Source organism: Prinia subflava, chromosome 8 (assembly GCF_021018805.1).
Source record: "Prinia subflava isolate CZ2003 ecotype Zambia chromosome 8, Cam_Psub_1.2, whole genome shotgun sequence".
Taxonomy (NCBI): Eukaryota; Metazoa; Chordata; class Aves; order Passeriformes; family Cisticolidae; genus Prinia; species Prinia subflava.
In genome coordinates, this window is record NC_086254.1 from 736,602 (window position 1) to 763,253 (window position 26,652).

Here is a 26,652-nt window from a genome sequence, read left to right on the forward strand (position 1 = left end):
AGTACCCCTCCTGCCAGCACCTCACTCCGGGGCTGAGGCACCAGCCCAGGACAGCACAAAGGGAAGGTGTGTGCCCGTGTGCCGGTGCAGCAGCCAGGAAGCAGAGATCCTCTCCCATCAACACTTTGCAGTTTGCAGAGAAATCCCAGGGAGCAGCAGGAACTGGAACAGGGCAGGCTGAGCTCTCCACCCGCCTGGGTGTCCTTGAGTCCCTCCTCGCCTGCAGCACAGGGCGGGCAGAGGCTGAACATCCCCTCCTGCCACAACCCCATCCTGGGTACCGGCAGGATGGGGGTCAGCACCCTGCTCTCTTCACAAGCCTCCTGAAGCCCTCGGAGCCAGGAGTGTCCTGGGGGGGTTGAGGGTGGGTCTGCAGGAAGGGTCAGAGCAGGAAACCTCCTCTCGCTGAAGGTATAAAAGGCACCGAGTGCAGGCCCCCGTCTCAGCACAGCACCGGAGGCGTCCTGCAGAGCCGCAGCCAGGGAGGGAGCGCGGGGCTCCCCGGGGTCGGCTGCTCTAGCACGGTCATTTCCCAGCTCCAGGCAGGGTGCAGAGCCTGCGGGGCCCAGCACAGTGACCAGGGCCTGCCGGGGCTCAGCCCGCGGCGCCGGGCGCTGCTGTGCCCTTGGGCCCAGCCAGGGCAACAGGGACGGGGCCACAGTGTCCTCCGGCGGCATGTGGGAAGGGAATCTCCCTTCTCCCGGGACAGACCCAGAGGATGCCTCCACCGGCACGTGAGCCGGAGAGCACAGGTGGCTTACGGCCCCGCTTCCATGGAGGAGAGAAGGGGAATAAAAAGCAGCACTTACAAAGCAGTTGAGCATGGAGCAGGAGACGCGGCCTGGCAGACTCATGTTCATTTCAGAAGGCGGCAACTGGGCCGGGCAGGCACAAGCAGCATCTCCTCCCTCCGGCTGCGAGCTGCGGCCCCGGCACTGCGGCAGCGTCCCCGCTCCGCCGGGAAGGGCAGGAGCATCCCGGCCGCCGGCGGCCCGAGCAGGTGCCACCGCCGCCGCTGACAATGGAGGGAGGGCGGGCGGAGGACGGGCAGACTCCACCTCCCTCTCAGGGCCGCCGAGCGCGGCTCTGCCATCTGAGCGTCTCCGTGACGGGCGAGACAGAAAATGGAGCGGGCGGCGGGAGCGCGGCTCCGCGGGCACGGCCCGTTGCTCGGGCGGGAGCGGCATTCCCGGCCCAGGCGCTGCTCCCGCCGGCACCTGCCTCGTACCGCACTGATGGCGGCAGTGGGAGCGCCGAGAACAATAGCGGGAAGACGGCTTCGTGCCCCGGCACCGCGCCCTCTGCCCCGAGCCCTCCACCCTGGCACCGAGCTCTTCACCGATCCCTCCACCCCGGCACGGAGCCTTCTGCCACGATTCCATTGACCCCACACCAACACCTCCACACCAGCACTGAGCCCTCTGCTCCAAGACCTCTGCTCCGAACCCTCCACCCTGGCATCGAGCCCTCTGCCCTGAGGCCTCTGCGCCAGCACTGACTCCAAGCCCTCCACTCCAATGCCGAGCCCCCAGCCTCAGCCTTGCTCCCGGAAACTCAGCCTGGACGTGCCACTGCACCCCCGAGCCCGCTATCCTCCTGCACTCCTCTGTGCCTGGACAGGGAGATGAGGATAAAGGGGGTGCCCTGCTGCATCTCACCACTCAATGCTCCCAAGACCGTAAGTCCTCCTTTCCAGGAGCTTCGTGTGCACAGGGAGTCGCTGGATATCCCTGGCTCCCACCAGCACCTGTGTGGTGGAGCCTGGGCCCTGGAGTGGACAAAGGCTCCTCTTGCTGACTGCTTGGACACTTATCTCCCATGTGAAGTTTCCTCAGCTCCCCTTGGCAATGCTCACAGACACAGGGTAAGGCCATGGGTGTAGGAAATGCCGTGCTTGAGCACCCACCCTCCCCACCCCAGGGTCCCAAAAGCTTATATTTACTACCTGCTGTTCATCAAGCCCAGGAACAAACAGCTCCCAGGTCACAGCCTATCCCAGGATCCACGGGAGCAGCTTCCTTGGCAAACCCATCTGCATTTCTACCATCAGCTGCTTTTCTGTCCCCACTGCTGAGCCAGAAGGAGAATCTCTTTGTTAAAATGCAAAATTAAAGCCTGACCCTTCATCGGTCATCAAAGGCCCCGCTATCTGGTTCAAAGCACACCAACTTTTTGCTCCCAAAACACAAATCCAAACAGGGCATAGCCTATCGCCACTGAGCTCCTCTTAGATGTGTTTGCCCCAAAGACACCACAGACAGCTATCCCCAGCAATACCAATGGGATCTCAAAGGGTTTTTCTCAAGTCAGACAAAAGACTTCAGCATTTCTCTGCAAAATTGTTCAGAGTTAGATTATTCAGAGCTGCCTTGGCTAAAGGGACAGCTTTGTGACATCCAGACATGCTGCCCACTGTCACTTGCATGGCAAAATTCAGTTCCATGAGCTCCCTTGATGACAAAACAGACTCACATGGTTATGCCAGCTTTACTACTTAGGATAAAAGACTTATGAGAACACAATAGCCACACCTGGAGATAAGCCATGGAATCCCATTTTGCTCTGCCCCACTCCACCATTTACACAGAGCACAGTGGGTGGATGTCTGGCATGGCCTGTCCTTGGGGCATCTAAACCAGCTGGCAACCACAAACCAAAACACAAGAACAGAAGGTTATGGACACAAACAGAGGGTTACACATAAGTACAGAGGGTTATGGATGAGGTTACAGATTTGTCTTGGCAAAAAGTAAGCGGCCGGAGAGGTGCCCTGCACTCTGCAGGTGACCTTTGCCTGGGTCACTGGAGGAAATGCTGAGAAACCAGAGCAGCTAAAGCTGAAGGAACCTTTTATACTGGAGAGAAAATGTGGCTATAAACACTGTAAAGCCAATATTTAATATTTTTCTGACATGTAGCAGGGGAAAAACAATACAGCACGTCTGGGGAACAGCTGAAGTCCGTGAGTTTCTTGGGCAGAGTGTGAGCACACATTGCTGTTAAATGCATACAGCACAAGACCAGAGTTTATAACACACAAACCCACAGACAAGGTAGGTAAGAGGTTTGCTCCAACCCACAGGGAGATTTTTAGGGCCAAGGCTCAGTTGAGGGCCTGGCATAGAGACTGTTTATAGAAGGACCTTTGTAACACCTCTAAGCTGCAGCTGTGCAGAGTTAAAGGGCTGCTCATCAGATCAGTACTCTGAATTTCCAACCTAAGCTGACCTGAACATCCACAAATAGAAATTCTGCTTTCACTGAAATATTTTTGCACCTTTAATATCAGAAAAAGACTCACACACGACTTAGAAACTTCTGCTCAAGCACTGCGCCTGGTGCAGAGTAGAAACCTTGCTCTGAACTTCAGTGGGTTCACAGACTTTCAAGAGGAACTTGATTCAGACTCTGCTTTCACTTCCTTCAAGAGTTCCCAAAATACCTGCCCTCCTTTCCCTCCAGTGACCCAGGCAAAGGCAGGAGTGGTGCTGGGCAGCGCAGCACAGGACTGCAGAGTGCTCCGGAGTCCTCTAGATGGCTTAGTCAGAGGGATTTCCTAAATGCAACCTGGGATGCCTCCCCAGCTGGGCTCTGCTCCACTATCCCAAACCACCGAGGAAGAGGTTATTTCACAAAACTGGGCTCCTCTGAGTGTTTTCAGTGTGTGTGTTCATGTAGGCAGAGAGAGAAATCTCCCTCATTATCTCCCAACCACCATTCCAAGTGTCTCTCAATTCTGAGGAAGAGGAGCTGAATAAAACATGGGCAGCTGGCAGTGATTTGCCCCTTTTCCCTCCCACTAGCACTGCCCAATGTTCCTGTGCTGCTGCCCCCTCCAGATATCCCTGGATCCACACTGCAGGTAAACAGCTTGCAGCCTTCTCCTGAAGGTCCCAAAAGGGATTTGGAGGCTTGGAGATGACCCAGTGCTCAGGATGGGCACCCAAGGGGCCATGCTGCAGCCTCCAAAGGAGATGATATTTCCCTATGGAGACATGCCTGTATGCACCAGGAGCCCAGCCTGCAGCACAGGGTTCACAGGAAACATCTGGCCCCCCAGAGTCCATGCAATCTGCATTGGCAGCACAGGACAGGCATCAGGATGCTGCAATCTCTCTCGTGGGCTGGAGCCAGTCAGCATCCTGAAATGAATCATTTTGCCAGTGGCTGGTCCAGCTTTCTGCAAGTTTGGGAAAGTGTGGGCCAGGGAGCAGCTAATTCCCACCTAGTCAGGTCCCTTCTAACCCAAACCATTCCATGATTCTAAGAGAAAAACTGGTCCCATTCACTGCAGGGAGTTGCCAGCACACCTGACTCAGCCTTCCACAGACACGTACACCCTTCTCAACCCTGGCATAGCTTTATCATCTACTTCTTTTTGGCACCACAAATAGAATTTCTCTCTTTAGGCAGAAGGCATCACACCTTCTATCGATTAAGGGTGGGCTTTTCCTCACCTCAGCATGGGGCCTTCACCCACAGATGGAAGGGAGGGAATGCAAGGGCTGGCAGAAATCTGCATGCGCAGCCCTGTCCCTGGTAGCACATCCACTGCACAGACTGCCCTGATCCGCCTCCAGCTGGAGAAAACCAACAGAAGAATTGGCAGGAGGAGGTGACTGCCCTGGGAAGGGAATTCCAGGACATGAGAAGTAAGTCAGCAGGAGCCAAGCAGGAGCCAGGGAAGCTCTGTCTGACAGCCAGGGGCTCCAGCAGCAGAGGCATCAGGATACTCTACTTTAGATCCTTTCACGTCTGAATATTTATTTTCAGTGAAAATCAAGCTAGCAACTAGTTATCTAGATATTTTTTTCCAGGTGAGAGGAGAGACTTGCATAATTTATCTCATTCTAAAAGTTGAATTTTATTCTCTTTCTGCCTGGCAGATGCCTATATTGGGTGAGATTAGCTGCACTCAGACACATATTTCTCTCTCTCCATAAGCTGATGCTGGGACTGATGAGCTGTGGCCAAAGGCACTTCTTGTTCTGCCTCCCCTACTTCTGTTGTACAAAGGGCATCTTTGTTTCAGGTTCCCCTACATAAATAGTTCATTTCGTCAGAGCCTAGGGAGGTTTGTGAGTGAATAGAAAGCTGCAGAACCTGAGGTGGAAATAAACCCTTAAACCTGTGCAAAGAGAAGTTACTGTTTTATACCTCATAAATCAGGACTGCGATGGTGGGTGTCATCATTTATTCTGGATAGGATGATAGAAGAGCTTATGGATCTGTAATACTGCATTTGGAGTTTGTTCAGAAAGGTGCCCAGAGGTGAGCATAGAACTGAATATGCAGCAAGAAACCTTTGAGAAAAGGGATAAAAGGGCACAAGTCATGGGCTGTCAACTCCATGCACCAGCACGAGGGGACGAGGGGTGGCTGTAAATGCCCACGTCGGATAAGTCATGGGCCACTCCGCAGGCTAAGAACCAGATGCCTACAGTGCCAGTATCCCAGCAGTCAGGAGAGGGAATGCTGCTGTGGGAGCTGAGCACTGAGCAGCCAGCACAGTACCTGCACCAACCCACCTGCCAGATTAGTTTTAAGTAATGTATTAAGGTACCAAGTGCTTGTTAGGGCTCCATTAGCCAGAGTTAAGGATTAAACCAGCACTAGTGCTGCCTTCAAGGCCATTCCTATCAGCAGCTAGTTTTGGGGGAAGTTTTACAACCCAAGAAGAGTTGTGCAATCCAAGCTGTTAACACTAGACCAGGCATCTGGAGCAGCAGAAAGGGGAGAGCAGCTGGTGAGGCACATCTGGGGTGCTGCTAACTAAGGGCAAAGCTCTTGGGCCTGCCCCTGCTAACTACAGGGCACTGGTGCACTGGTGCTGTGGCCTCAGCCTGCCACCAGCACAGGAAATTAGGGAAGCACTCAGCATGCCTGCAGGGAACATGGATCCAGCCAGCCCCAAGGTACCCCTCAACCCACAGCCCACCTCCAGCTCTCCTTGTGTTTAACTCAGGAGTCACAGCCCTCCAAAGAGGTCACAGAAAGACTCCAAGGAGGCTGTCAGTGTTTCCATCAGTTCTCTGCCTCCAGCTGCTGACAGAAGCTCACATAAGGGGGTGGAGGTAAGCGCTTTTTTCTACAGCTTGCAATTACAACTTGCTTTCTCTCCCTTGCCATGGGAGACAAAAAGCCTATAGTCTCTTCCCAAAACAGTGGGTGAAATGGGAGGGGCTTTTGGTGGTTGGTTTATTTTTCCCAAAATGAAAAAATAATTTTAAAAAAATCACAGGAGCATTTAAATAAAATATATATTCAAAAAAACCCTTTTCAGAAGGTCATTTGAAACAGTAAACGTATCTTTGAGTACTGATAAGGAGCGGGAAACCCTCTTGTGAAGAAGAAATCAAACGGTTACACCTAAGGGTGGGCAGGGCCAGGTTAGGGTAAGGTCTGTCCAGACACAGGAAAGGAGTTCAGGGAAAAGCTTCCATGTTTTAGTAAATCCAAAATTCCAGTCTGCACTCAAAACCAAAACAAACAGAAAAAAACCTGAACAACTGCCCCCCACCCCCCCCAAAAAAAAACCAACCAAAAAAACAACCAAAACCAAAAATCAAAACAAGTCCAGGGTGGGGTGATGAGAACTAAAGGTGGCTTTGCTACACAGAATTTAGAAGACTAGAGCTGTTCAGATGTCTAAGAGGAATGTGTGGAGGTCTACAAAATCCTGAAGGGCAGGAGATGCTCACAGGGAGCACCACACTTCATTGTTATTCCCAAAACAGGAACCAGCTAAAACAACACAGGGCTGGTTCAAAAACAAGGCAAGAGGTGCTTGGCAGCACAGCTCTGACACAACTGCAAATCTTCACCTGGTTTTTAAAAGCCTGATGAATTAATGGAAGGAGAACCTACCAAGGGCTCATAAAACATCAATAAATCGTTTCTGGATTACCAAGTCCCTGAGCTGCAGGTCCTGCCAGGTGAGGGCACACACCCGAGTCACCCTGAAGCATTCACTAGGCCCTGTCACTGGTGTCTGACCAGCCTTGCCCTCAGGGGCCCAGCCAGGCCTTCTCCGTGTTTCCTGGGGGGATTTTTTATGCATTTTCCATGTGTTTATTCCCTTTTTTTTCATTCGTATCTGCATACATCTGCATCCCTCTAACCTCAATCCTACCCAGAGCAGCTGTTGGGTTTTACACCTCCAATGTGACACCAGGGCAGCTCTAAGCTTAAGTGTGAGGTCCTTTATCAGGTTTTGACAGGTGAGGACTTTTACCTCCCCATCCCAGATCAAGTTCCTCACCCTGTAGCATAGGGATCATCTCTTCCAGCAGGAAGCACAGGAGATCTTGAGGCAGCACCAGGGAGCATGAGGACAGGGGCTACAGCAAAAATGCTTTGTGTAACTACTCAAGCTGAGAGCTCAACTAATGCAGAGAGTACATTTCCTTTACTATTCCAGTTGTTAACAAAACACATGGGGGACAGTCCCTCAGGAGACATCACCATTTCCTCAAGCAGTCTGCCAGATGTTTATAATTTATTTTTTCTAACATGTTTAACCTAAATTTTCATGTCCTCAATCTGAATTTCCAGCCCTTTGTCTGTCTCTGCAGTTCTCCTCAGCATCCCTTCCCCCTCAACAACACAAAGCTGGTGCTGATCCATGTCACTGCAGCAAGTTCAGGCTCTGCCCACCCACAGCCCACATACAGATCACCCCTCTTCAAACTACCCCCCCCAGGACACTCTCAGCATATCTTTCAACATTTCCAATCTCCAGCTTTTTTCTTCCCAGCAGATCCCTTGTATTTTGGGTTATTTCTTGCTGGAGGCATTAGAGGTCCTTTATATGAGTTTATCAGCAATCTGGCTGCTTTGGCTGTGGTTCAGATTCTTTGCTACCACATTTTTCTGTGACTAATTCTTGTGAAATTTTTGTTCCTTTGGTGGCACCAGAGCTGTTATTAACATGGTGTGAAATCCTTCACTGAGAGGTGACAGAGGAACACAATGAGAAACCCCAGCAGTAAGTTTTAAAGAAAAAATAAATCAGTAAGCTACAAAAACTGGATGACTATGTCAGTAGTTCAGGGAGACAAAAGGGGGTTCCAGTCTTATTTACTTTTTTTCCCCAATATATTCCAATAAGAGGTTTAGGGGTAAACGTATCCTATTAACAGCATCTTAATGACAGTGATAAATCCTCTCTATTATATTATTGCATATAATACACAATACTGTTCCACTCTTCTTGCTCTTTCTTGTATTTCTTCTCCTACATTTAGCAGCAGTACAAGTTTTGGACACACAGAAAACAAGACCACCCATAGAGGACAGAGGCAGACCAGAATTATGGAATCATTAAGGGCTGGAAAAGCTCTCTAAGATCATTAAGTCCAACCATCCCCAAAGCACTGCCAAGGCCACCACTAACCCATGTCCCCAAGTGCCACATCCACAGGGCTGTTAAACCCGTCCAGGGGTGGGCAGCTGTGCCAGGGCTGGACAACCCTTTCAGAGAGAAATTTCCCCAAATCCACCCTGAGCCTCCCCTGGCCCAGCCTGAGGCCATTCCCTCTCCTCCTGTCCCTGTTCCCTGGGAGCAGAGCCCGACACCCCCGGCTGTCCCCTCCTATCAGGAGTTGTGCAGAGCCACAAGGTCCCCCTGAGCCTCTTTTTCTCCAGGCTGAGCCCCTTTCCAGCTCCCTCAGCTCCTCCTGGGGCTCCAGCCCCTGCCCAGCTCCATTCCCTTCTCTGGACACGCTCTAGCCCTTCAATGTCCATCCTGTAGAGAGGAAATAAGACATGAACTCACCATCCTCAGACACTGTCCAGACTCTCCTGGTTCAATCACAGCTCAGTCTCTTCCTGTTCCTCCACAAGTCTCACCTGCAGCAAAGAGGAGACAACCCAGAGCAGAAGTTTAGCTTAGACAATTTTAGTTAAGAAGTTTAATTTACAGGAATGGTAGTCCAGTGTGAACATAGAGGAGAAAAAAATCAAGACGCCCGAGGCCAGTGCCCAGTCTGTACCTATCTTGGCCAACCTTTGTTTTGTGCCCTTTCCAGGAGCTGCTGGAAACCAGATTCAGCATCAGTGGGAGACGCCAAATCCTTTAGGTCACTCACTAACACAGCACCCAGGACTTGTCACATAAGCACATAGCAGCCTGTCCCCCACAGGTACAAAACCCACACTTCAGGGAACACAGGAGGAGCTGAAGGAAGACAGACTTGGTCACTGTGAGTCAAAGACCTGGGGAAGATCCTTCACAGGGAACTTGAGTGTTTGGAGAAGACCACTATGGTCCTGAGAGGAAAACACCTCTAAATCCAGTTGGGTCCTGCCCAGGAGGTAGGGCAGGATGCAAGCACTCCAAGTACCAGGAAAAACCAGCAGGTCCTTCTGCCAGCTTTGCCCTGCTTGAGGGACATCACAGGAGGCATCTGTAGGAAGGGAAAAGCCAAGAAGCGTGACTTAACAAGATCCTGCTCCAAGATGATCTTTTCCAACAGGACCAGATGCTCCTAGAGGTGATGCTGTTTGCTCCATGGAGGAAGAGACCCTTCCTCAAAGTTTTCAGGTGTCTCCAATACCAGATCAGTTGATCACCAACATTTCTCTCGTCTGCCCACATTTTGCCTCTGCTTTGCTCTTCCAGCCCCACAGAGGGGATGGAATTATCCACAATTAAACACTGGGACAAGGGATGGGCACTCCTGTCCTGGTACCACTCACCTGCCTGAGCAGCCTCCCACTGCCCCATCCCTGGCAGTGTCCAAGGCCAGGCTGGACAAGGCTTGGAGCAACCTGGGAGAGTGAAAGGTGTCCCTGCCCATGGCAGGAGGTGGGATGGCCTTTAAGGTCCCTTCCCATCCAAACCATTCTGCGATTCTGTGAAACAGCACAGAAATCTGCAAGTGTGTGTCCCAAAGTTTTTTAAGTACAATGATATTTTAAACAGGGATCTTCAGTATTTCAGTGCAGCTTGAGGATGGCTCAGAGCTCACCAACCAAACCTGATTTCTGCCCTTTAGCATGTCAGAACTCTAGGAGTGCTCAAGGTCTTCTGTAAAATTTGCCACGATTAATTTTAACCTTTCTTCTCCTCAGGTGAAATACAAATGCCAACAAATGCGCAATTGGAGATTATATAAACATCTCAAACAACACACCCCAGCTGGGAATCCCCCTCCTTCCGCCACTCAGGAATTATGCTGGCTACAGAAGAGCTCTGAATACCTGACCAAGGCTTTTCTTTGCTCAGGGATTTCCTTCCCAGCCCAGAATTAAGTCAGGTTTGACATCCACACATCAGAAGGCCAAGCTGGATGCCAGCACCGAGGAGTCACTGCTGAGATGTGATTCCCACAGTGAGGCAGCTGCTCCCACTCTGCTCCTGCTGTGGCCAGGTTGGAATCGTTATCCTTGGCCTTTCAGGTCATCTCTCACATCCCACCATGCACTTGACAGGAAAAGACAGGAAAAAGGAATGGGAGGTAAGAAAGGACTCCAGACTTGTACAATGTATCTCTACATTTGATTCTTATCTTTATGGGGCCATGGAGGTGCTCTGAGGGCTGCAGCCCCTCTGCTCTGGAGTCAGGCTAGGAAAGCTGGGTGTGTTCACGTGGAGAGGAGAAGGCTCTAGAGAGAGCTCAGAGCCACTTCCAGTGCCTGAGGGGGATCCAAGAGAGCTGGAGAGGAACTTGGGACAAGGGATGGAGGGACAGGACACAGGGAATGGCTTCCCACTGTCAGAAGGCAGGGTTAGATGGGATATTGGGAAGGAATTATTCGCTGTGAGAGCGGGGAGGCCCTGTCAAAGGGTGCCCAGAGAAGCTGTGGCTTCCCTTGGATCCCTGAAAGTGTCCAAGGCCAGGCTGGACGGGGCTTGGAGCAACTTGGGATAGTGGAAGGTGTCCCTGCCCATGGCAGGAGGTAAAATGAGGTGGTCTGTAAGGTCCCTTCAACTCAAACCATTCTGTCATATTACCTTACATTTAAAAGCAGATCACCAAGTTCCAGGAAACTATGAAAAAAACCCACCCACACTGGGAATCAAATTTCCTATGAAAACAGAAAAAGCCAAATACTGTACTATTACCCTTCAAACCAAATCAGTCTGGCTCTTTTGAACTATAAAAGCCTTTTTCTCACTACTTAGCAAATAATCTCACATATCAGACTTCACAGAGGAAAGAGCCTCCAGCAGGAGGCATCAGGAGTCACTGCCAACCAGTGGCAACCAAGTGACATGAGAAGCGTAATTAGTTTGTGGGTAAGAAAGGGAAGAAAACATGCTAAACATGCTTTTTCACTAAATCTGAAGATACCTGAATTATTGACAACACTGAACAACAGGAGTACTGTTCCTGCAGTGTGCTTTGTACCTATGTGTCCAGTCACTGCTAATGGCCGTGCAGTTTCACAGTTTCTTCCCTGTACAAGTCAGTGATGACCAGAAACTGAAACACTGTGGCTGGGTCATGAGTGAGGAGGCTCCTTTTCCCTCCCCAGCTCTCTGGACAGCTAGTTGCTCAAGAGGAAGGCAATCCATGGCAGCAGGACTCCGGGCCCCACGAGCTAGGTCTACTAGAATGCTGCTGCTCCTGCATCCCCAGGGCCTTCCTCCTCCTGTGGGAGCAGGGGCAAAGCTGAAGGGGTTCCTGAGGATTTATGGGGCAAGAAAAAGCCAGGAGTTACCACAAAACCCCAAGTGCTGCTTGTACCTCTGAGGACCTCCAGTCTTATCTGAATGACAGCCCAGGCCACCAGGCAGTCTCTCTTGAGCACTTGTGCAGTCCCACATGCTCCTATGGTGGCATGTCAAGTACATCCCCCTGTTTCAGGGCTGGCCATGGCCCTCCTCCTTTCAAAGGCTGCTGTGTCCCACTGGCTGCTGGCTCTGCCCCTGTGGCTTCCAGCCCAGGGTCTCCAGTCCTCGAAAAAGAGGTGGTAGCTGCCCACTGCACCCAGCAATGCTGTCCAACACCTCTCAGGGCTGACCCACCAACTTCTCCTGAGGCTTGGCACCTGCTCAAGGAGCTGCTTCCCATGCAAGAGGCTGGATTACCCCAAAATCCAGATCAGAAGCTCCCCTTAAAATCTTGGTCACAGGGGATAGGCTGGGGTTGGCCACCTGCTATGCCAAAGTGGAGGCTGATGCTCCAGAATTAAATGAAGACGGACCAAGGACAGAGAAAGCCAAGATAAAAAGGATGGCACTGTAAAGAAGATAAAAGAGAACAATGGCCTTTCACACACAGATGGAATCACTGAATCACAAAATGCTTTCGGTTGAAAGGGACCTTAAAGCTCATCCTGTTCCAGCCCCTGTCATGGGCAAGACCAGGTTGCTCCAAGCCCCAATGTCTAGCCTGGCCTTGGACACTTCCAGGGATCCAGGGGCAGCCACAGGTTCTCTGGGCACCCTGTGACAGGGCCTCCCCACCCTCACAGAGAAGAATTCCTTCCCAATATATCTAACCTAAATTTCCTCTCTCTGTTTGAACCCATTCCTCCCTGTCCTGTCTCTGGTTTCTGGGTGCCATGCACACTGATAACTCATGTTGAGTTTTTTCACCCCCAAGTCACCCCAAAGCCCAGAGCCTCAAGCTGTTCTGCTGCTATACAGTCACAGGCAGAGCATGGGGCTGGCAGGTGCTGCCCTCCCTATTGCTCGCTGGAGGGAGGCACAGGACAGTGCTGCTGCTGCTGGGGCTGGTGAGGTGATACCACCTGACACACCTGGGCTGGGGGAAGTAGAGAAAATAAGTCACTTCTCTTGAGCATTTTTATAGCTTGTAACCTCCTCTGGAATGCTCAGGCTAGAAGACAAACCCTCAGATAATAAAGCTGTTGTCAGAGTTGAGAACACTTGTAAAACACTTCATTTGCTCTCCTGTAGCCTCCTGCTTGCGTGACTCACACCATACTTCCTTATGCAACTACACTGCTGCCTCCAGGGATCTTTGCCCCTCTAGGTGAGAAACAGAAGGGCAGGGACTAGAGCAGTGCCTGGCAACCCCTTGTCCCCATTCCCTGGAGATGGTGGAAGAGGCTGCTGGAAGAACCTGGTCAGGACCAAGCTCTGCCTGCATTCTCCAGGATGCTCATCCTCAGCCCTGGCCAGACTGTCACACTGTCACACACACCAGGAAAGGACTGCTCTTTTCCTAACTGCAGCTCTGGACTGCAACACCCAGGTCCCCTCTCAGCTGCAATCCAAGCCAGGGTGCGACAGGAACTGGGCAGTTAAAACCCAGGAGAATCACTTCCTCTCCCTCTGCCTCCCCAGGTCTCATGGAGGTGCTACAAAAGCACAGTGCTGTGAATTGACAGGAACCTCTGAAAAAAGCTGAAAGTCCTGCCTCCAGCACAGTGGGATTAACAATGGTGAGCTGGGCATAGGGAACACGAAATAATGAGGAATGGTGAGCCAGGTGTAGGGAACACAATAATGAGGAACAGCACCTGCTCCCTGCCATCACCTGCCAGCACAGCACAGAGCAGGGATCCCGTGGGAAGGAGGAGGGAGGGTGCCCATTGGGGCACATACACACATTGAGCTTTGGAAAGCTGGGAAAGGGAGCAAGAGCTGGCTAAGGCCTCCTGGCTTGCAGGGGTGTTGTGGGTACCCCAGGCGAGGTGGGTGGCCCCTGGCAGCTCCTCGCTCCCTACTAAGAGCCTCGATTTTAATTGCTCGTAAAACTCCAGCCATTGTTTGCAGTTGGAGCGGAGTCTCTGTGCTCAGCATCTGCCCCAGGCCAGAGATTTTTGCTTTAATTTCAGCTAAAATTGTAGAGTTGATCCTGGTGCACTTAAAGGGGAAGAACAAGTCCAATATTAAATAGGGGATGTTAGAAGGAAAAAACCAGGAAACCTATTAGCCTTATTGTGATCCCAAATGAAACAGAAACAGCCATCTCAAGCCTCCGGACTAATTAGAGGCTAAAAATATAATTGTCAGACCCCACAGTTACATGCAAAGTAGATTGTATGGGCCGGTCTTTGTTATTTTAAACAACATTATGACTCAGAGGATTGTTTCTAATGAAGGCCATGACCAGCTGCTCTTCAACAAAACTCTTTTACTGCTGAATAATGATTAAAAAGAAAAGATTGGGCTACCAGAGCTCAGGAATGTCACAGCAATACCAGATTATGATGACAAGTTGCCAAAGTATTCAGATTGCTCTGCAGCATGAAGGGATCCTAATTTATGGTTTAACCAGGGGGAAGGGCTGAATTCCAAGATGTAGAATTACCTATGGATGAAGGGCTGCTGGAAGTGCACCTTAGAGGATCTCACAGGCACCCCCACATGAGCCGCTCAACAGGGACTGGCAAAATGTCCACTGCAAGAATATGTAATAGCAGTAATGGCAGAGGGGACAGATTGGTGGCACTTCTGTCCCCAGCACTGCTGGGACCATAGCTACAACTGCCAGAGCTCAGCCAGCACACTTGGAGCAGGAAGACCAGTCCCATGTACTGATCCAAAGCAAAATCAGCTCACCTTTGCAACTTAAAACCCCAAAGATAATAAAACAGAAGAATTCTTCCATATACTGCAGTATTTATGCAAAGTATCGGTCCTGCTGACAAAGACAGATCTCAGTCCAATTACTGGTAGATGAAGTTTCAGAATGGAATAAATTCCATCAAGCTTATGGGAAAAGTTGTCCTTTTCGTTGCTTGGAGTATTTAAAACTCCATTAAATAGTTGTTTTTAGTCTGGGTCTGAATACATGAATCTTCACAGGCTCTGGGTAAGCAGAGCTGCCCACGGTGCCCTCAGCACACCCCAGCCTCCAGTTATTCTTCCCAGGATCAGTGGCTTGGGATCACAGACAGAGTCTCATGTTCAAAGTTATCCTACCTGGGAGATGTGGGAAGGGCAAGAGGAATTACCCCAAGGGATAAAGGTAAATGCAACCTGCCATTGCACTGCATGGCCCATCCTGATTTCCAGGAGATGGCCTCAGGCCAACACAGAGCAAGACACGGCCACCGCCTCACTCAGCCCATGGAACAACATCCCACCCAGGCTCACCCACACCCACCAGAAGGTCATGACTTGCAAACTCGTCCTGCTCGTCCAACTCAGGAGTCAGGTCATGATTAAAATACCCTGAAAGGATTTTTCTTCATATTTAAAAGTAATCATGACCTCTTTGAAGACTGCTGAGGCTCCAGTTGCATTCCAAGTGGGAACATCTAGGTTTTAAACATGAGATTCCCAAGAGCTCAGGCCAGGACACATAAATCAGCTCTCTGCAGGACTGCAGGGTTTAGGGAAAGCTGCCATAGCCAGGAATGCTCCTGACTGCACCTACCATCCTATGGTAGAAAAGCCCTCAAAAACACACCCACATGTGGCCAGTGCTGGGCTAGTCCTCATGCCCATCCCCAGGGCAAGCACATACAGCTGTACAGGGAGGATGCTGGAGGCCGGGATCAGCCACAGAGTGACACAGGGAACACAGGGACAGATTATCCAGGCCCGTAACTGACAGCCAGGCTCAGGGGGAGAGGGACAGAATATGCCATGCCAGCTGCAAAGGAGGGCATGAGATGTGTGTGAGGATAAGATTACACCGAGAAACAGGACAGAAACCAGAGCCCTGCTGGGACAGCAAATCCCCAAGGAAGTGCAGGAGGAGCAGCAGAGCAAAGGAGAGAACTGGCAGAGCAAGTTCAGGATTTCAGGAGCACAACTGTCACAGAGTCAAATATCCCAACTGGCAAAGGCAGGGAGAATAACATGGAGATTTTGCCAAGCTCAGGGGTTTTACAGCAGCAATTCTGGGCTGAGGAGATAAGAGACTTCACTTTGACTGGGCTGTGTCCAAGGGACTTATCAAGGAAGTGGGGAAAAAAAATTAGGCACAGGAAGTGAGTAGGAGCAGAGGTGAGCTTTGCTTTTAACACAGGAGAAACTACAGAGCATGGAGTTATTCAGAGGCAGGTGAGAAACTGAGCAAGGGGGGAAGAGGAACAGTGCAACAGGGAGGAACAGGGGCAGAGATGAGAGGACAAACCAGAGGAGAACTTGTGCCTGGTGCAGGGAAAGGAGCAGGGTGCCAGGAGGAATGCAGAGAGGCAGGAGGGCATGTTGACACCATATTTTGTCCTTTCCCCTCTAAAACAAAGTCCTCTTCAGTAAAAAAGAAGGGGAAAGAAGGTTAGAGAAATCAGAGGGGTGCCTGGAGCAGCCACAGGCTTAATGCCCAAGAAAAGCAAAGCTCTGGTTTAGCAAAGCCCAGAGTAGTCCTGCCATGAGCTCTGAGACCACATGGCTGTGGGAAGGCCTGGACACAAAAGCTGCCATAGATGCACCACTGGCAAAAGGGAGAATGACCAGGAGAAATTTTGGAAAAGGAAATATGTGAGGTGGCTGGAGATCATGGAGCTTGGGAAGAGCAATGCAGACCATAGGGCAGAGTTGCTGGCAGGAACAGGGGTCACTGAACTAAGCAGAGGTCACTGGAGTAGGAGCAGCACTGGGGTACAGGCAGTTTTTGGGTTTGTGCCACTGGACAGTGTGGAACTGAGGACTGCTAAGGGTAGAAGGAACAGTGGAAGCAAGGATGCAGGAATGTAGAAGAGGGTGTGGAAAGAACTGGAGGGGGAAACAGGCAAACAAGACTAGAGCTTAGGGGAGGAAAACACTACTAGAATTCAAAAAATGCTGAACTGGATAGGCTGGGCCAGGGATACACCTGGAGCCAAGACCTGCCAGCCAGCCACCTCTGTGTCAGGCTCAGGGGGCAGCTTAGCCTCGGGACACTGTCAAAGCAGTCTAATGACAACTTGTTTTGCAGAAGAGTGAAGAAACCAGGGAAGGGGAGATCCTTATGGTGCATCCAAGCTGCAGGACCATGTCCCCAGCAGCATTTTGTCTGTCTCATCCTTTCCTCTGCCACATCTTGTTCACTCAGGAGTCAGGAGAGATGGAATCACAGAGGAGCCAGAAAACAGTTTATATTATGTGCATGATGGAACAAAATGATTTTTAAGGTCCTTTTCAAACCTTGCATTCTGCGATTCTGTGGGATGGGAGTGCACAGGCAGATTCTGACAGACCCCAGCTGGAGGGTCCAGCAGTATCACCCAGATGCCATCAAGGTGTATGGGATAATGAGGGAAGAGAACAGAGCCCAGCACATTGCCAGACCCCTAACAAGCGCTGCTATCCATCTCTGCAATGATTTTAAGCATAATTAATCTCAGCAGCCTGCCTGCCTGCCAGCTGACTCTGCTCTTTACATTAATGACAGTGAAATCGGAGTTTCAAGGGGAATGCAGTGATGGTGAAGGAAGCAGAGCCAGGACCAGGAGTTTCTCAGCTCATCTCCCCTCTTCTCCCGAGGCTGTGGCTCTGGTGGTGCTGCAGCCCCGGGGCTGGGGCAGCTGGTGGCACCAGGTGGCAGCAGCACACCGGGGATGGTCCCCTGCCAGGTCAGCATCTGCCTCGGAACACCTCGGGGAGCACGGCCTGGCAGAGGCGCTGCCATCACCGCACTGATTCATTCCCCAGCCCAGCAGCTGCAGAGAGGGACAGACCCCTCAGTCATTTCCATAAGGGCACGTGGAAGAACCACAGACTGAGAGAGCCCTGCTGCACCCGTGCCATGCCCACCCTACAGGCCTTTCATCTCAAGCTGGCAGAGCAGGAATTCAAAGCCAAGGCTCCAAGCTGAACTCCGTAACCGTCGTAGTGACAGAGACAGGAAGCACAGCTTTGGCAAACATTTCCAAAGTTCCCTTGTAACTCCAGCCTTGGAGTTCCCTTGTTCTCCAGCTTTGTTTGCTTTTCTTTAAAAATGAAGTTGGGACAGTTCAAGTCACAATTAAGCCTTTATTCAAGTACAAACAATTGCCTAGTCCCTACCCAAAGCCATGCAGTTGGACCCATCCTAGCTGCAGTCCAGGCTCCTGCCTGCTCCTGGCATCCTGCAGCTCCCGAGGGAGGGATGTGTGGGCACTGGGCTCCCTCTCATGCTGCCCTGGAGCCTCCCTCCACACTGTGCACTGACATCAACTCAATCTCAGGAAGGAAGCAGCAACAGCTTCAAGGAAACGGTGCCTGCACTGCTGAGGTCACATCCCAAGTCTCCAGGCCAGAGAGGTGCTGTCTAAACTGGTCTCTGTGCAAACACTCAGTTCTCATTATGCACCAGGAGAATTCACCTTTAACTCCCATCAACTTGGGGAGTCTCTGACAGCCACAGCTTTTTCTGAAAGGCAATCTTTGTGACTGCAGAAAAAACCTGAGATATGTGACCCAAATGCACCAGAAGGCTCTGAAATCCCAAGATAAAATTCTGAAGTGTGCCACTAACCCTCCGTACTCCACTACAGGTTTTCCCAGCCAAGCTCAGGGCATTCTTAAGCTCCCAAGTCTAATATCCTGGCATTCAACATGTGGTTATTTTAAAATAATTTCAACCAAACAGCAGCAATACAACTTCAGCCCTGTTGTTATTACAAATGTAACTATTATTCTTTTATACAGGTGCATAAACAATACCCATGTGGTACTACTTTTGGAGTCGCACAGTTTCTGAGGCATGTTCCTGCAGCCAGAGGACAGGATGGATGGGGGAACCATAGTCCCTGGTATAGGGCAGGTAGGACACCTTTGGCATCTACAGTGGTGCCTGCCTGCAAGAATCTGGAATCTCCCCAGGACAATCAATAGAAACAGTGTCTGAAAGCAGAAAAGACTGCCTTTATTCCAGGTGATCACATGTCCTGTAACACTACTGGGATTCACAGCCCTGCGACAGCCTTGCTTCTAGCTCCAGCTGAGGCTCCTCAGCTCTGGAACCACGTGCTGCCGGTTGGAGGCAGACCCTAGGCCAGAACTCAAGTGGCACCATTCACCACAGGCAAAATTTCTAGGAGGGCCTTTTTTCTCCAAGGGTAGTTTTCTTCCATGGGAATAAAATGAAGCATCTTTTAGTTACCCACATAAACACATATGTGAAAAAGCTATGACCGAAACCATCAGCAGGTCTGAGAGGACAAGGAAGCATCAGGATTTATTCTGTTGACTCACCCAGACCAAGCCCTGTTTCCCCAGCAGCCTCCTCACAAGCAACAAGGAGGATCCTGTGCCAGGCCCTGCAGCACTCTTGAAATGTGGCTGGGAACAGCTCTGCTGAGCACTCCTCCCCGCTCCTGGGGGAAAGCCAGTTCCTCTCCAAAACTTGCAATAACTGTGCCATCATCACATTAAGTTCCCAGCACCCCCTTTCACAGGAAGAACCTCTAAAACAGAGCAACAAACATCTGCTCAGGGTTTTTACTGTCAAGCTACAGAAGAGCACAAGAGGAGATGAAAACCCTTGAGAGCTGTTATTAATAAGTTAAGAGCTCACTTTCAATTGCATGTCCAACCTGAGCACAGTCAGAGCTGTTGGCTCCCATGGAAACACTGGGTTTGTAGGCATTGTCCCCTGATGGTTTGTTATGTCGACAGTCTGGACATCCTCCTTGCCAAGGAACCCTTTCAGGGCTTTGTGTTGCCACAGCTGTTCTTCACAACCAGGCAACAAACTTGGAAACTTGGCCTTCATGAGGCTTTTCTGGAGGTGGTATCCCTCCCAAAACCAAGCAATACCTCACTTGGTGTTTAACAATTCCCCTTTCCCACCGCAAGCCCCCAAAGTTTAAGAAGGTTAAACCAGAGCCTTTGGTCTTTAATTTCCAGGTATCTGTAGCCTTCAAACTGTTCTGCACTTCAGCAATGGAAAATCCCATGAAGCCTTGCACACTGACCTGCTTTCATTAATAACCTCACCTCAAAGGATGTGGGTGGGCCAGCAAGTTCAGCTGAGCTTAAGTGCTCCCATCTCGTGCTCTCTCTAAGCACGAGCTTAACTGCTTCTAAAAACAGCGCTGGCTATGCCAGCCACTCCAAAGGCACTCTTAGAAAGGGAAATCCCCAGCCAATTGATACAAGGGAGGAGAAGGCAATTTGATATATATAGCAAGTCCCCAGCTTATCTAGCAGCAAGAGCTGCTCAAATTCACACATGCTGTCCTTTCCCTGCTGGCAGCTTCCAGCAGGACGAGGGATGAAGGTGGCCACATGCTGAGCATGGTACTGAGAGGAGCCAGAGGATTTATTCTCATCTGCTTCAATTCACACAGGGAACAGAGCCTGGGATTTCTTCTCCTTAATAACTGACTATAATAAAACTCATTAAGGATCAAATTCCTATCCCTACAAGGTTTAGGACAAGACTGCAATGCATCAGACTTACTCTACCAAACACAAAGACAAATCTCAGGAAGCACTGGGATTTTTATCATCTTTGTCCAAACACGAGGCATTTCCCCTCCTCCTGATAGTGCATCACTGACACGCATTGATGGAACCCTATGGTCACCGAAACCAGTGGTAGCTCTATCAGCAATTCCAGCTGAATCCAGGTTTTCCCAGAACTGTGTTTTCACTCCAGCCCATGCTGCCACACAGGCCAGCATCCTGGGCTCCAGCCCCATAGCTCTGGAGAACAGGCAGAATGGCAAGCTGGAGTCACAGCACTCAGTGAAACCTCCCACTTCCCAGCTTCTATCGCTCCAGTATCAACCCTTTGCTGTGGGATTTTAGGGGGTGGGAAGAAGCAGGAGGAGCAGCACAAGGGCAATGGGATCCCACCCGCTGGGATGCTGCTCCCCAGGGAATTCCAACAGAGGAACTGGCTGCTCATTCTAGCTTCAGTTTTAAGTACTTCGTCATTAGTAAAACATGCTGAAAATGTGACTTCCTCTGCCACGAGACCTATTGAACCTTTTCACAGAAGTCTAAGAAACTTCCTCTTGAATGTCAATAAAAGACAAGCTCACAGGAAGAACAGTTCCTCTCAAACTTCTGGGAATCCTCTAGTAAAAATACCTATTGAAGAAGGAATGATGCAGTGGAACAAAGAGAAAGAGAGGTGGGGGATTCACTTGTCCATAAGTCTGTGGTTTATTATAAAACAAAACTATGAATCCACAGCACAGAACCACTTTTATTTCCTCTTTTGTCTCATTTAGCAATGGCAACAAAAGCACTCTGCAGAGTTTCCTAATGAGCCAAATCTGCACAGAACCTCTGCATTCAAGAGTTTCATGTTAAAAAATAATCTCAGTTTGCTCTCCTTGCTGAAGAAAACAGGCTCTGTCTAGGATAATCTTATCCAGCATCCAAAGGTGCTTAGCTACCCACTTTCATTTGGAAATGTAGACATGAGACAGCAGAGAGGGATCCATCTGCTCACTGGCATACTCAGAAGGGTGGCGTTCCCTGGAGAGTCCCAATAGATTAACTTTCCAATTCCAGAAAAGAGAAAGAGCAAAGAACAGGGTAAGGAAGACATAACCTCGTGTCAGCCCAAGGAAGTGCAAAGGACAGCAGGGAGGGATATGAGTCGCTCACTAGCACATCCCAGCCCTGGCATCCACTCCCCATGGATCTGCATCCATCCTGTGCTGGCTGCCTGCCGGTAACGTGGCATTCCCTCGGGCAGCTGCCTGCAATATGTCTCCAGGCTGCCCTATAACGAGCACAGTACCTTGGATGGTGGGAGCTACTGGCTCCCCAAGGAACATTCAGTGGTATGAGTCAGCCACAGGCACCAGAAAGGATGTGACCAATTCTTCAGGCCATGGCAGGCCCATTTATTCAGTTCTTCTAATCATGTATTGTCTCAAAGTCCTGCAAAGGTTTCCCTGCAGCCCCTGCTCCTCCCCACATCCATCAAATCTGAGCCTGAGGCAGCTCCAGTAATTACCCCTCACCTTCAGCAAGCAGCAAAGCTCCTCTCCAACACAGTTCTTTGTGCTCCCAACCAGCTGTGGGACACAAAGGATCTGCTCTTTCAGGGCAATAATCCCGAGTATCACCACATCACACAGCAACAGCCAGCATTCCTGTAGAATGTTTATGGCAAAGATGAACTGTGCCCAGGCCACCCCTCCAAAAGACACTGCCCCCAAACACCCCCCCGTGTTCTCACCAGGCACGGTGAACACCCACTCCAAGGATCCCAGGTGCCAGGAGGAGCCGAAGTGGAGCTGTCACAAAGCAAAGCTGCTACAGCAACAGTTTGCTGAAGGGACCGATTCCCCTGCGGGCAGGAGCTGTTGACACAGCCCTGAGAGATGGTGCAATCCAGCAAAGCTGCAGGGAACGTTGGGGATTCACTCTTGGGTCCCCCATGGGAATTTCCGCACCCACCTCCAGTGCCTGGGAGTCCCCCACCACAGCCCCTTCCCTCACCACAGCAGTTCTAAAGAAAAGATCCTCTATTCTTGCCATTATGTGCCCTTTACCACAGGTTCAACACCCCCAGAAAATAGGGACTTCACAAACAAGCAGTTCTCCTTGGAAATCAAGGGACTTTCTCTTCCTGTAAGCAGCTCTATCCAAACATGAAAGCTCAGGGCACAGCAATAACAAATATTCAGAGGCCAATGCAATTTCACCTGAGTTACGAGGCAGCAAGGCCTTGAGCAGGGCAGCAGTGCAGGAGCTGGAGTGGGAACAGGAAGGATATGGTTATCCTGAGTACGATAAAACTCCCTCAATGTAGTAACAAAATTACCTTATAAAGGCACTGTACCCTGTGAGCTTGTAGCATCCACCAAGGCTGGCAGTGTCAGAGTAGCATCAGGACCAAAATTCCCAAACAGCTGCTTACCAATCATCTCAGCTAGGCTACAACTTCTTTGGGAAGAGCCACTGCTGACCTCAGCTTTTGTCTCTCTCCCTGGACACGGTGTTATTCCCTCTTTCTGCAGAAGGGAAAGAGGCAGCAGGCAGCGTCCCTGGAACTTCATGGAAACCAGGTCTAGAGAAGATGTTTCCTTGCTGCAAGCAAGATGAGAATTCTCGTTGCTCAGACTCCCTCTCACTGCATCCACTTTCCCCTGGTTGGGTTTGCACACACATCCATGGCCTTGAGATATCACCTGGTTGTCAGAGAAGGTATGTAGACACAGGGAACCTTCTTTTCCTAGAGAAGTTACCTCTTATAAGGGATGGATATGAAAAGCACAAGCCAGGACCTCCTGACAGTGAAATATTAAGCACTGGCACTTTCCAGGAGCAGCAGAACAGCAGGCAGGTGATGAAGAACCCGCTGCAGGTGAGACGGACCATTTGCAGAGGACTGAGAAGAAACAGGCACATTGTTTAAGAGCACAAAGGATCCAAACACACAGAAGGAAAAGCTGATACCCCAGAAGGAGGAGCCAAAGTTAATCCCTCTGCAGGGCTCCCAGCCATCCTGTTGTCCATTGGGATTGGAGGGAAGTGGCTGCTCTGGAGCACACAGACAGACGCTCATCACACCAGAAGTCAGCAGCAGCTCCCCACGTCACAAGGGCCACAGCTTTTAAAAAATAAAGCAGCACTGAACTATAGTGTCAAAGGAAATAAATCCCACAGATTTATACAGAGGACATAAAAGTCTCAGGCTGTAAGAAACTCTGAAGCAGCACTGGAGAGGGAATGTATGGCTGACAAGGGTCCAAACCTACCCAAGGCCATAGGAAAGTTGACAAGAGGGCACAAACCATGAACTATAGTTCAGCACAGCCAGAGGAAAGTTTAACACCTCAGGTCACTGGGAATATACCACAGACACAGCATCCTCAGTGGTACGTAAAGCAGCTTGAAAAACATCTCTGGTGTTTCCAGAGGAGCTCAGCAACTCCCACTTTGATGTGTTTCTTCCCACCAAATCCCCAAATACCTCTCAGCTGTTTTTTCACCATCCAAACACAGACTCTGTCCTGGCATATACAGGCTGCTCCATCCCACATCCAACTTCACCCTCCCCAGGCCTCATGCCTGAAGAGACTCATTTCCACTGCCCCAAGCCTGAACTCCAGGGCAGCACAGGCTTTTTGGCCTGTGTCCAGATGCCATGGGCTTGCTCCAAAGTTTTCAGCAAGAACAGAACATTTTAGTCTTTGGGAAGTTAGTCTGCCATTTGGGAAGGAAGGCAGAAGTGCCTCTGGCATGGGGGCAGCTGCAGCCCTGACCTGGGGGAGGCAGGAAGAGGGTGCTGTCTGGCTGGAAAGGAGAAGTGAGTATAAACCCAAACGATGCTGACTGGGGTGAGAAGCAACAACTTCAGGGCTCCTTACATCCTCCTAAAGCTCCTCCAGAGTACCCTGGGTCACAAGGCACCCACAGGGTGAAGAAGCTGCCAGGTTATGGTGGCAGCCAAGCTGAGCTGCAGGAAGCACGGGCACAACCCAGGCTCCAGGCTGGCATCTAGCCACGCTCTCCCAGGGTACCCTCGGTGAGACGTTCTCCAAACTGGGTGCAAGCGCCTCATAAACGAGATGCTAAAGAGGACAATGGCTGCTCTCGTTCCCATTAAAACAGTCAAACAGATTCCACCTGGCTCTGTCACACTGGTGGCCCTGACTGCTACGTACCAGTCGTGCTCCTGGAGCAATAAGGAGACTTCTGCCAAGTCCTTTGAAAGACTTAAAAAAATTGATTGTGAATCCAGGCAGCACAGTTGAAACAACAGAGACAACTGAATAGATTCATGCTGGATTGCCACAAGGCATTCATCCACTCAGGGGAAGCTGTCTACTTCAACAAGTTTCTAGAATAAAACAAACCAACAAAACCCTCTGAAGCTTCCAGAAGGAACAATGCAAACTGCAGCCCTCACTTGCTCAGAGGGGTCCTCAGTTTCAGCAGGGACCATCAGGGAAAGGCTGGCAGAGCCTAAGCAATTGAACTGACTGTAGAGTAGAAATGCTTTAAGGGTCCTTACCACAGAGCTGTTACTCACAGCAGTGCCATGTCCAAGCATGTTCTGAGAACAATTCCACAATTTCATTTTGCAGTGAAGAACTGGTCAGGTTGGAAAAGGAACAAGGACTCTACTTCCCAGCCAGTGCTGTTCTGACAGCATGAAATGGCAGAAAGCTGAGCTCCAGAGAATATCCCAGTGCAATTCTGGGCTTAAGTTCACCTACAAGACTTTGCCCCCAAGCAGATAAGTTGTGAGCCATGTCTACCTCTGTCCCTGCTGCCAGCACAGGCTCCTCCAAAGCGGGGAGGAGCTCACAGTGGTCAGCAACCTTAGCAAGAATCACCAGATTTGGCTCTTGCTCCATCTCAGACAGAGGCACCCAAAATGCCACCTGAACTTTGCTATCAGAACATTCCCACCTGACTTATTTCTAGCAAACCCCATTCCCAAGGCTTAGGAAAACCTCAATCTTAACTGCCGTTCTTCCTGTGAACACTGTGCCTGTCTCTGTGGTGGGATCAGACCCGCACTCTTGCAAGAGACAACACAGTGTTTCTGTCCCCCAGGAAAATAAATGTTGGCAAAAGCAGAACTCCATCGTGCATGGCCAGGCCAGCCGACCTTCCTGGGTGTGCAGTGCCTGCCATCAGCTGTATCACACACACTGCTGAGCAAACACTCCGCCTAGAAGTGAAGCAATAGGATCCACGAGGGAAGGCACATCAGAAATGCTCTCCATCAGAGACTAAAGGGAATAAAGCGCCTACAAATGCTCACAACATGAAAGGAAACGTCTGAGGCCAGAAATTTGATACATGTTGAAACAGAATATACTTGACACATAACTCTCCTTTCTTGGGATAAGCCATTCTTGGGGCTTCTCCCTCTCGAACAAGAAATTTGAGGGCATCTCTCGACTGAGAAAGAGCAACACAGACAAAGTAATAAGTAATAAGAAAGGTCTTACTGCTGTTAAAGTGGGAACTGTCAGTTTAGTTCTGCTGATGCTCTGTCCCACTAATGTTGCCTCTGTATGGAAAGGCCAAGGCTGCTCCCACACCCTCCACACACAGAACACTGCACAACAACATTGCAAAACACATCCCATGAAAACTATCCCCACAATTCAATTCCCACCCTACTTGGAAGGGGCTCCTCCAGCTCCGAGGCAAACCCAGGTATGTCAGAACAACCAGAGGCTGCACATCAAACCTCAACAGGGGTATGAGAATCTCTCAGCAGCCCAGGACTGGCCAAACTAGAGAGGAAGGAAGGAAAGTTGGAAGGAAATAGGTAAGGGGAAATGTGTGCAACTCAAAGATGACTCCAGGAGCTCAGACTTTGAGACTAGGGTGCCCCACTACCAGCACAGGCTTCCTGGCAGGAACACAGGCTCATTTCAAACACAATTCAGCCACTGAACATGTTTCAGATTCATTTCAGCTCACATTCCCAGAAACGAGCCGGTTTCCCGGTGTGGCGCCGGCACATCCAGCAGCACAGTGCACTGCTGCTGCCAGAGCCTCCCAGCCAATCCCCCCTCTGAGGCTCTGGCTGCAGAGTCAAAGCACCTCGCACCAGGGCAGTTCCCTTCTGGGCAGGAATTCAACATCTCAAGGGAAAGCATCCCCCTTTCTTTGGATTCAGCTCTGGGCCACAAGGTGTGGATGCAGTTGTACTCATTGCTTTGAACAGGACAGGGAAAAAATCACCCTGGAAAGTAGGCCTGAGCAGGCATTTGCTATTTATAAGCTAATCATCTGATCCCTCCAGAGGGAAATCCTATCCTTTGGGGCTGTTGGGAGTTCATAGAACTGCAGGAGCATCAGGGAGGAACAGAAGGGAAGCGATTACATCGGCCAGGAGTGTGCACCAAGTGACCAGACAAAATTCCTCCCTGCTCCAT

The 26,652-nt window shown here is 50.4% G+C and overlaps 1 protein-coding gene across 2 annotated transcripts in view; it reads right to left on the bottom strand.

The window, feature by feature from the left end:
* MTMR4 (myotubularin related protein 4) overlaps window positions 1-26,652 on the bottom strand; it is a 57,270-nt gene that overhangs the window by 27,651 nt on the left and 2,967 nt on the right. The window contains exon 2 of one of the 2 annotated variants that reach the window (XM_063402324.1): window positions 8,777-8,850. In XM_063402324.1, coding sequence (XP_063258394.1) covers window positions 8,777-8,779 — 3 coding nt within the window. In that variant the 5' untranslated portion in view covers window positions 8,780-8,850. Of the gene's footprint in view, window positions 1-809; window positions 1,476-8,776; window positions 8,851-26,652 lie in introns of those variants that run through there. The other variant, XM_063402323.1, reaches the window with a different exon arrangement.